The sequence below is a fragment of the Hippocampus comes genome, unplaced genomic scaffold (assembly GCF_001891065.2).
Source record: "Hippocampus comes isolate QL1 unplaced genomic scaffold, H_comes_QL1_v1.1 scaffold174, whole genome shotgun sequence".
NCBI classification, from domain to species: Eukaryota; Metazoa; Chordata; class Actinopteri; order Syngnathiformes; family Syngnathidae; genus Hippocampus; species Hippocampus comes.
The window spans coordinates 7,378,251-7,388,732 of record NW_017805983.1 but is presented as its reverse complement, the minus strand read 5'-3'; the positions used below and the strand labels follow the sequence as shown (position 1 = coordinate 7,388,732).

At 40.0% G+C, this 10,482-nt stretch overlaps 1 protein-coding gene across 2 annotated transcripts in view; it reads left to right on the top strand.

The window, feature by feature from the left end:
* LOC109528376 (inactive dipeptidyl peptidase 10-like) overlaps positions 1 to 10,482 on the top strand; it is a 29,107-nt gene that overhangs the window by 6,701 nt on the left and 11,924 nt on the right. For both annotated transcript variants that reach the window (XM_019890861.1, XM_019890860.1), the window contains exons 2-6: positions 5,424 to 5,538; positions 6,095 to 6,190; positions 9,752 to 9,846; positions 9,964 to 10,038; positions 10,470 to 10,482. The exon at positions 10,470 to 10,482 is cut by the window's right edge and continues 40 nt beyond it. In XM_019890861.1, coding sequence (XP_019746420.1) covers positions 5,424 to 5,538; positions 6,095 to 6,190; positions 9,752 to 9,846; positions 9,964 to 10,038; positions 10,470 to 10,482 — 394 coding nt within the window. The remainder of the gene's footprint in view (positions 1 to 5,423; positions 5,539 to 6,094; positions 6,191 to 9,751; positions 9,847 to 9,963; positions 10,039 to 10,469) is intronic.

Genomic DNA, 10,482 nt, shown 5'->3' with positions numbered 1-10,482 from the left:
AAAAAAAAAGCATAACTTAGGTATAACTATTTTGGACCAATGAGCCAACGTCCACGGAAATTCTAGGCTGTTGACCTTTATTTTGGTAGCCAATTCCGGAAATGCCACTCTGGCCTATAACAGCTAACTTGATTTAGCCGTTAAATCGATTCTCGAGCAGGTTTTGGATGTTATTGCCGGGAGGATTCAGTGGAGAATTTGGGCAAAGGAAGACTCGGTGCAATGACAGCCTCGAAGGATCCAAGCAGGAAGAAATCGAAGGAGGATCAGCAAGATGAGGTACCTTTCTGGCACTCTCATCAACTTGCTGCAGTGATCGGAAGGCTTGCTTTGTGCGCTCCAATTGATGAGACAATTAAGGTGCAAAATGTGTCTGGCTACTAGCCGACAGGGTACAAGTGAGAACTAATGTCTGTGATGTTGTTAAACATGTGTTGGATGCTGATTGTGTGAACGTCCTCTTCTCTTGCACGGAGTTGTGACGTATCTTCCCGAGCTCGCATTTGGATGATTGCCTCCTGTTGTTTCATGTGAGCAGGTGCGACAACTGAAAATGTGTAATCGCTCACTGTATGACGTGTTACATAAACGCACATTAGGTCATGAACAGGAGGAGCTGGATGCACAAAAGCATCACTGTAATGCGCTTTGATCCAGAAGGTGGGAAATTGGAATAGCGATCCATGTGCACTGGCAGCAAAACAAGTAAATAATGTCAACTTATTTGTGTTGTCTCAGACAGTGACCTGTTGAAAATGACGATAGTGATTGTCATAGGCACTTTGCAAAGACTGAAATGTGTGATAATTTTTGACCGGTACCAAAAATGATCTCTTTGAGAACCTTTTTCAAGAAAAAATCCAGAGTGGTTGTGGGCTCCATCCAATGTGCAGACTCCCACAAATTTTCTTGGCTAATTCAATTGTCCAATAATTGTATCTTAAATCAGGGCAACACATTTTGCATGTTTTTTTTCGGGTATTTCGGCTCACTCCCAGGTAGGGTTGACACCTTTCAGATCTGGAAATAAGTGACACTCCTCACGCCGTTGCGGCAAAACAACGCAGACGAAATAAATTTGAGAGTTTGGCTCCCCAAAATCCTGAGATGCATAGAATCACATATATTTTTTTATGTGAAAACACAAAATACTTTGATTTACTTGTTATTATTGAACATGTCATCTTAGTCTCTGAGCCCTGGAGTCGCTTGGTGGTCAGTTGGGAAGGAGAAGTCAGGAAAGCACTTAGACCAGGGGTGTCAAACGTACGGTCCGCGGGCCGTATTCCGGCCCGCAAAGGACTTTAATCCGGCCCGCGAGATGATTATGTAAAGCAGTGGTGTTAAACATACGGTCCGCGGACCGTTCAATCAGGCCGCACAGGATAATTTAAAAGTGAAGAAAATGCATAAAAGACACAGAATAAATATTTTTAATAAGGTGCAATTCATTGAGTATCCGCTAGGGGACACTGTTTTGATCAGAGAAGAAGACAACAGCAGCCTCAGTCCATCACTGAGACAGACCCATGACAGCAGACGCTATCAATAGCACTCTCACATTTACACTTTTAATAGCACGCTCCTTAGTTTGTAAGGTGTAGGCAGGGATTACATTTAGATTTTATATGCACGTGTAAATGCTTTAAAACTTGCTTTCTTTATGAATCTTGTTTAATCTTAAAGTGCATGACTATATTTTTCAATACCAATTACTTGTTAAAGTTTGTACAATCAGTGGGATCAGTTGCAATGCATATATGTGAATGATAAAAGTAAATTGCACATTTGTCGAAGGAAATGTAAGGTGCTTCACGAAATGTTTTGTAAAAGATATGTTCATTTAATTTCAACATTTTCCTAATGTTCTTGTGCTTCTTTATACCAAAACAAAGGAAAGACATATTGTTTTGGTTATTTATAGCAAAGTATGGTATCATTTTAATGGTCCGGCCCACTTGACATCTACCCAGGCCGTATGTGGCCCACCATGTGAAATGAGTTTGACACCCCTGACTTAGACATACTTAAAGTGTTGTTAATAAATGTTTTATTAGCAATGAACACTTAATAGCCTGATCTTGAGCATATAGACCTGGCCTACTGTATTGTATACATATAAAGTGCTGTAAATTAAATAAAGCCTGTCTGGGGACACTTTTACTGGAACTGGATGATACTTAAATTATCCAATAAAGTGCTGTAAATGTAACAACTGGGGACACCTTTACCTTCAGAGGAAGGAAAAAAATGAAACACTTGTAAATTTGTGTGTATACATGTTCAGGGCTGAATAGACTGAACTGAGCTGAATTTGAGTATACTGTATTACATGCATAGACTGTAGAGTGCTGTAATAGCTGTAACAAAGCCTATCTGGGGGCACTTTTACAATAATAAAGATAACTATAACAATGATAACTAGCGCATTACCAGGCAATGATCATGACACACTGGGCTGCCTGCATGCAGGCAGACAGACCGAGGATTTGGCACAAATCAGAGGAGAACGCACCAGACATATGCTACGCTCGCGGGTCCGCAGGAGGTCCTGCGTACCTCCCACCAACACGACGTAGCTGTCTTTAAATTTCCTGTCTTTTATTTTGTTCATTATTGTTAAATTCAGTTTCACGTTTGTGTGTGACAGACGCATTGGACAATTAGGAAAATACGGAACAAACCAAGTACGGTACGCAACATATAATGGTCAAATAAAGGACGATTCCGTATTTTATGGGATGGGTGGCAACCTTACATCCAGGCTCCCAAAAGAATCAAAAGCAATGATTCTCAAAGAATCGTTTCCTTGGAACAGTTCAGTTGTATTTACCTTTTAAATTTGCATTTAACCTTTGAGAATTGATTTTTGAACATTTTTAGGAACAAGTTTCAGTTTAGTGACTCATTATTTCAAAGTAGTTGTTTCAGTGTTGCTATATTTAAGCACTGTGTTAATGTTCAAACAGAGCAGAATGTTACTGTCGCTTAAAATAATTATGGGACTGCTGGGTAGAAATTGCAGCCTCCTGTACTGTGGCTGCTGTGGCATATTTTCATTTTTTGTTTTCAGGTTAGACCGATTAGGTTAGACAAGTTTCGCAATACAGATTTTACTAGGTGTTGTAATTTATAGCTGTCAAATTTCCCAAAAATGAATTCACCTGTTGCGAAACCTAACCCTTAATTGTTACTGTATTAAGTGGATTATTATTATTATTATGAAATACCTTTTAATGTTTTTTAGAGCAATTTCTTTGAGGTGAACAATCTGAGTTAAAAAAAAACAACAACAAAAAACGGAGACTTGCCAAGTCATTCTCTTACCCTGTAATAGGTGAAGGCAGTCAGCACATCCACTGGTCACATGACTATCGCCCCGATCTCCCCAGAACATATAACTGTGATGATGTTTGTATTACTTACTTTTACTTTTATTTTCCTTTCATAATTTTTGTTTGCATTTTGTCATGTTCTTGTATGTTTTATATATGTTCAATAAACAAACAAACAAACAAACAAACAAACAAGAAGAAAGACAATTCATTCATATGGAAATTTTCCAACTTTGAATTTTCACAGAATTTTACAACTTTGTTCTGTGAGGCTCAACTTGCAATAAATCCCTCACAAACGTGGGTTTCAGGTTTGCAATGGACCGCTGCACCATTCAAACAACAAACTGTCTCGTTTTTTTATGAACCCGTAGGACTACAGGTGTATTTAAATGTTGATCATGATGGTGGAGTCAATTATTTTTTGGGGAGGTGGTACTTGATTTAAAAAGTGTTTTACAACCACTGCTTTAAATGATCCAGATTTGCATGCTTCTTTGTCAACATGTGCCCTGCGACTGACGGCTCGATTCATCCAGGGTGTACCTCGCTTCTTGCATTACCTCAGCCGATATCGAAAATTGAAAATGAATACAGGGAAAGCTTACATCAGGACTTCTTCTTTTTCGGCTGGCCGACTCTTCCACACACTTGAAGTCTTCCCTCGCTTTGCAGTCAGCTTAAGTGAGTGCGAGTAACAGCAAGCGAAGTGTGTCTCCGAAGACTTTCACACAGCGCGCACAATTGAGAACCAGACCAGAGAAGTTGAACTAATAGTCAGGGAGCGGCCCACGGCTCAGTGGTGTGTGAGGAACACTCTGCTGTGTGGGTCTGCCTCATTAATTAAATGCTCTACTTTCCACCTCGCGGGCTGGACGTGTGATACCGATGGACACACAAATGCCCGTATGCATCATGACTGTGATTGATAACGGTGCTCAACCCTTCTGTTGTATTCGGCTCAAACTTGAGCATCTTGATGTTTTTCAGCCATAAAAATACCTAAAAAAAATCATGATCATTTCATTTGCAATTTCATAACTTATCTCAAAGTGATGCAACATACACAAATGTGAAAAGATAAAAAAAAAAAAAAAATCGTATTGAAAATATGTCATTCTTTTATATTCTTCTACGAGTGCTGCAAAAATTGTATACACTGAAGCTGTTCTGGATCAATATTTAGCCCTGAGACTGTGTGGATATGAACCTTAGAATTAAAAAAAAAAAAACAGATGCTGAAAGAGGGAAGAGTTTAGGGTTACTTTCCAAATGAATTAGTTTACTGCACACAGTGTAATTTTCATGATTTTCATATAAAATATATCAAACCACAGATATCCATGCCCCCATGACATTGTATATAACAGAGGTGTCAAAGACATTTTTGCCGTGGGCCACATTATACTTATTGTTTCCCTCGGAGGGCTGTTATGACTGTGAAACCATATAAAGACGTCAAGAATAATGGTTAGCCAACTCTTATTAGGTTACTGTAATGAGGGGTTTGGTAACAAGAAAATGCTTACAATATCTCTTATTTATTACATATGAGAATTTTGTTTTAATGCAGAAAAAGTCCAATGTTGCAGGACTAGAACACTTTATTTTTGCAAAGTAAAATGAGTCAGTAACATGTTGTTTTTCTTTATCTAATCCTGTCTGCTTAAGACTATTGTTTTCAAAAGTGTGGAAAATTTGTGTTAAAAATTCTGGAAAATGTATGGTATGTTTTAAAATTCTTTTTATTGGAAGCTGGGCAAATAATAAATATGAATACTGTATCAACATCAACATTTCATTTTGTCATCACAGCTCCCCCACGCAAAAATAACACAGTTAAAAAGCATGACATTTCAAAAGATTTTTTTTTGTAAGTAAACTTCTTGCAAGATTTTAATATTCTTTTTAAAATACTTTATGAGCAATCAGTTCTTTCATTGAAGAAAAAAAATGGTGACGTTAAATACATCTCAACCCCCTCACCTATCCAACCAAAAGCCCTCCCTCCCAACAAAGTCACATGAAAAGCAAAAGTCAATTCAACAGGCTTAAGCTTAGCCTCTGCAATTTTGTTCAACTCAACAGGAGTTTGTGGATATCAGCACCCCGCAGAGGAACTGGAAGGGCATCGCCATCTCTCTGCTGGTGATCGTGGCCGTCTGCTCGCTCATCACCATGTCTGTGGTCGTCCTCACACCTGGTAAAACCGATACACACCCGAAATGTCATGAATCACAGTGGACGATAATCCCAAAGCCAAGTAACATCAACTGATATGTTTTAAAAGAGAAAGTCAAATTTGAATATTAGATATGTTGATCTATCGCAGAGATGTCAAACTCAAGGCCTGGGGGCCAGGTTGGGCCCGCCATGTCATTTTATGTGGCTCACTAATTCAAATCTGGGGTGTCAACTTCCATGATGCTTACTAAAATCTGTACTGAAATGCCAAATTGTCATGTGTAATAAATAATGAGGTTTTGTAATAATTTTGCTACCCTGTTTACACTCACTTGAACAATAATTGAACAAACAACAAACAAATAAATTGACGAATTTCAAAACTAGTAAGCCATGTGATGATGAAACGTGAATTCCGTTTTTGTCATCACGGCCCGCTCTCCCCCCTTCCCTCCCTACTATTCACATAGAATAGTGAGAAGGAAATTCCTGTTTTATTCTCATGGAAACTTTCCAACTTTTACATTTCCTGGAATTTTGTCAGTTTGTCCTGTCATTTTTCTCTCTTTCCACAGCTGATCACCCGGCTAGCGTCAAGTCTCCACTGACTGTAGACGATCTGTACTCTTCAGAGTTCACTGTGCACGACCCAGAAGTCACATGGATAAGCGGTGAGGACTCAAGAGAAAAATCTACACGTTACGTGCCATTCGGGAATTGTTCACTAATCCTACAAGCCTGCCTGCAAATGAGACTATTTCAGATACTTTAGGCGTGGACCAGTCTTAAATGGTTTTCTATCTGTGACAGACACCCTCACATATAAAAATCAGGCATTTTGTAGTTTCAGTCGTGTTGTGTGTGTGTGTGTGTGTGTGTGTGTGTGTGTGTGTGTGTGTGTGCGTGTGTGTGTGTGTGTGTGTTGTGTCCTCCGCTAATCTCAACACAGAACACCACACACATAAAGATTCTGCTCCACAATCTGTCCAGAGTCCAGTTCCCTGAAGCAGAGCTCTCGCCTGATCACATATGATTTCACAAACACAAAGGTTGCAGAGCGATTGCCGAGAGGACCGGAGGCGGGAGCGTTGTAAGATCTTAGCAAAAAAAAAAAAAAAGATTGTGAAAACACTTCCTGTCATTTGGGGAAACCCACTTTTATACAAAAAAAGGGCTAGGATATATTTTGTTCAAGTTCTTCCCGACTCATTACCAGATGTGGCGCTGAAAGCATGTGACACCCGAATGACCTGGGATGGGTATAAATTCTGGATCAGAATCTTCTGGCGTGAACACGAAGAGTCCGAGTGACAGAACGCTCTCGCGGTCATTCGGGATTAATAGACCCGTGGTCATGTTCGGAACATTTATTTTGTTTACCGCTCCGTCCTTGTTGGCCACTCAGGGTGCTTCTTTGATTGGCGACATTCCATTCATGGCACAGTCCACAGAGTCAAACTCATGAATAGTCGGCTTGTACTACTTATATGAGGTTGGAAATCTTGAACACGTTTCATATTGACTTGTTTTGGATTGTATTCTTATTGGATTGTAAATCCAATCTTCACACATCTCAGACATAAGGATATATATGTTTTCAAGGACGATCTTACAAGAAATAAGATTCTTGTCATTGTTCTTGGTCGGCAAGGGGTAAAAGTGTGACAAAAACAGTCCGGTTATCTTTAAGTCTGTACCTTACCATAGTGACTCACTACTTTTGCATTTGTAGTTGGGTTTTTTTTCTATCTCCCCATGATCCTATATAATTGCAAAGCATGAGTACAAAGTGGAAAAATCATTCTAAAAGCCAGCCTCATTTCTGTCACCTGCTGTAAAGTATAAAGTTGAATCAGTTTTTCTCGGAATGAAAATACCATCACCCCACATGGGAGCAAAACCTGCGAACAAGAAGATAAAATCTGCGTCTCCAGAAAGACATGGAGGTCGAAATAAAGGGTGTGGGTGAGGCCACAACATTAGGCACACCTGCTCATGCCAGTTGGCCTTTGCCATAAAAAGCAAATGGCATTGGTTTGAGAGATTTTTTTTTCTTTAAATGATCTTTGTTTATTTTTAGGTTTGTGATGTGAGGAAAAACAGATTCTTTGTCATTGTTTCTAATATATTTGTGACAATGACCTGAATACTCTGCAGTGAGAAGCACTGATAATTGTAGTGCTGAAATGTACAAATCTTCATTGACACACATTCACTTGCTGGAGGCTTTGCCTTCGTCTCTGCAGGTGACTGATTGTTTTAATTAAAGGCATTCGTCATGGCTGCTGCTCTTAGTTCACACCACACAAGAAAGATTGTAGTCATCTCATGCTGAAATTAACGAAAGTAATCTCTTCTCTGCAGAAGCTCACAGGTTGAGTGCAGCTTTGCCATCTCTAGCCATTAGATCTACGGCAAAATATTTCATGAGCAAAATATTTGTCGATTGCATTACAATCAGTCAAGCGATTGACAATGGATCTGTATGATTGCAAATGACGTGCTTCCAATGAGGCCTCTTATAGTCCCACTCCCGAACAACCGTCTCTGTACTGTGCATCGATAGATGAGCATTTTAAGCCACTATGCAACACCATGTGTACAGTAAAGTCCATTGCATGAGATGAGAGAATACACTATCATCAACATGAACATCCAAATGAAAGTTTTGTTTACACAAAAAAATGCAGGTGTTTTATCATCTTATTGACGATCTATCCAGAGAAAAGATCAATACGACATGTCCTTGCTGAAGGTTTAGAAACACAGTGGCAGATGCTCTGCTAATTTGTGTTGCAGAAAGACAATATTTACATTTTTTCGTCCGTTGAAGATTGTAGTCCTTTTAGTTGGTGATTGAGATGGATGACACGCTGAGTTACAATGCAGGATGGTGTGGCAAACACATTTTCACCATTTCAACTGTTATGTCATTTGCTTCCAAGTTAACTTTTCAAGCTGTGTAGACTGATCGAACATGAGCACAAGAAGAAGAATAGCACTTCCAAAAAAAGAAAAGATAACCTTTGCACCACCGCCCCACCCCTCCCCCAGCTATACAAATCCTGTCCGGGCCCCTTCAGAGCAATTAAGATGTGACGGTTTGCTCACTGAAGCCTGTGCATGCCAATCAACGGTTGAATGCCAACAGGTTGTAATGTCTCTGCATCACTAACCAGAGCAAAATTTTATTTTGCACTGCACAGAGCACATTCCACCTAAAAGTAGATAGTTGGGTGCCCTGTGGTTGGCCAATGAACAGTCAAGGGTGTACCCTGCCTCCAAATCAGCTGGGATAGGCTCCAGCTCACCTGTGATGTGTGAAGAGGACACGCGGTTTCGAAAATGGATGGAACAGACATAAACGACATCAGAAACACAAATCAGTTGAGCCTTCGGTGAAAGACTGATGTGCACCCAAAACTTCAAGGCTACCTTCAGATGGCCTGGAATGTGCATTATTCAAATATGATTCCGAATATACTGTGTCTCTCGATAAACACACCATCTCAGTGAGATCAGCATGTTGCACCATTAAGTGGTTCGGAGACTTGCTCATAGATACATCGGCAGTACGCTGGAAGCAGACTAGCTGTCTCTCCAAAAAACAGTCCCTGTTGTCCTTTGTTTTTCTGGCAGTGGGATTTGGATGTGGATCAAAATTTGACAGAGAAAATCCAGTGAAGGGCTAGCTGGAGGCTGAGTGTTGCACAGCTTTCACCTGGACTTTTCATCATAAGTCTGTCTGTATTAAGAGTTGTCAGTCTCTGAAGTGGAATTTCAAAATTGAGAATAAATATTGGGATCTGGCAGAGTCGAGTACATCGAGTCAAAAAGCACGAGTTTCCCTGCAGGGAGAACTAGCTTTCCTCAGACTCAACATCATCCAGCATTGCCCACATACCTTTGAATACGATAAATCCTCCTTCTTTTTCCTCCTTCTCCTTCTTCTCTTAGTTTATGGGTGGATTACAGATCTTTTGTTCATACTGCCACCTACTGTACAGGAGACACAAAACATTTCCATGTACTGTGTAGTCAATGCAGCCCACTCAAGCAAAGCTGCTGTATTCCATATTCTGCATTCAATGACGGACTGACCGACCTCCAGTCAGGACTGACAAAACACCAATCACTGGGTAAAACACATGATGCCTTAAAAGCCATGCAGCAATAAATGCACGTTGAATGTTGTTCGACAGAAATCACACAATACTCTTTTCTGGTCTCAGATTCTGAGGTGGTGTACAGGAACCGAGATAACCATGTTGTGAAATTCGATTTCACCCGCAACGAGACCCAAGTCCTGCTCAGCAACACAACATTTGTAAGTTGCTTTCCCTGTTTGGGTGTTCATATTTTCCTTTTCTCTTTCGAAGATATGTGTCCACGGTACATGTAGATCCTTCTTTTGCATTTGCTAAAGCTTTGTTTTATTCATCAGGTGGCGTTCAAGGTGGCCAAGTACTCACTCTCAGCAGACCTTCAATATGCGCTCTTTGCTTATGACGTCAAACAGGTGGGCATTGTCATTTCTCTTTTCATTCACTTTGTGCATCAATATTGGAATTAATTTGAATCAAAAGCGCGTCTGTTGGAGTATGCATTTTGTTGTTGTCGTTGTGTTTTTTTTTTTTTTGACTAAACACACGCGCACACAAACACCGGCTGTGAAAATAATCCTGCCATCAGCGCTCAACAGATGTGCACCGGTTTTCGAGTGTGCATTCTGTTTGTATTATTAAGATTTACTTTCGTCTTTAGACATTTCACACTTTACTCTTTGTGTGTCCTTGTTTATACCAAGTCCTCAAGAAGTCTTTCTTTTCTCCTCACGCACATACTGTACAGGTCTCACAGTCAATAATGATGTCTTGTGCACTGTGGGTCACCTTCATGCTGCAGTAAGTGAGTGTTAGCTTTGTATGATTTATTTGCCTCTCTTTACAGGTGTACAGATATT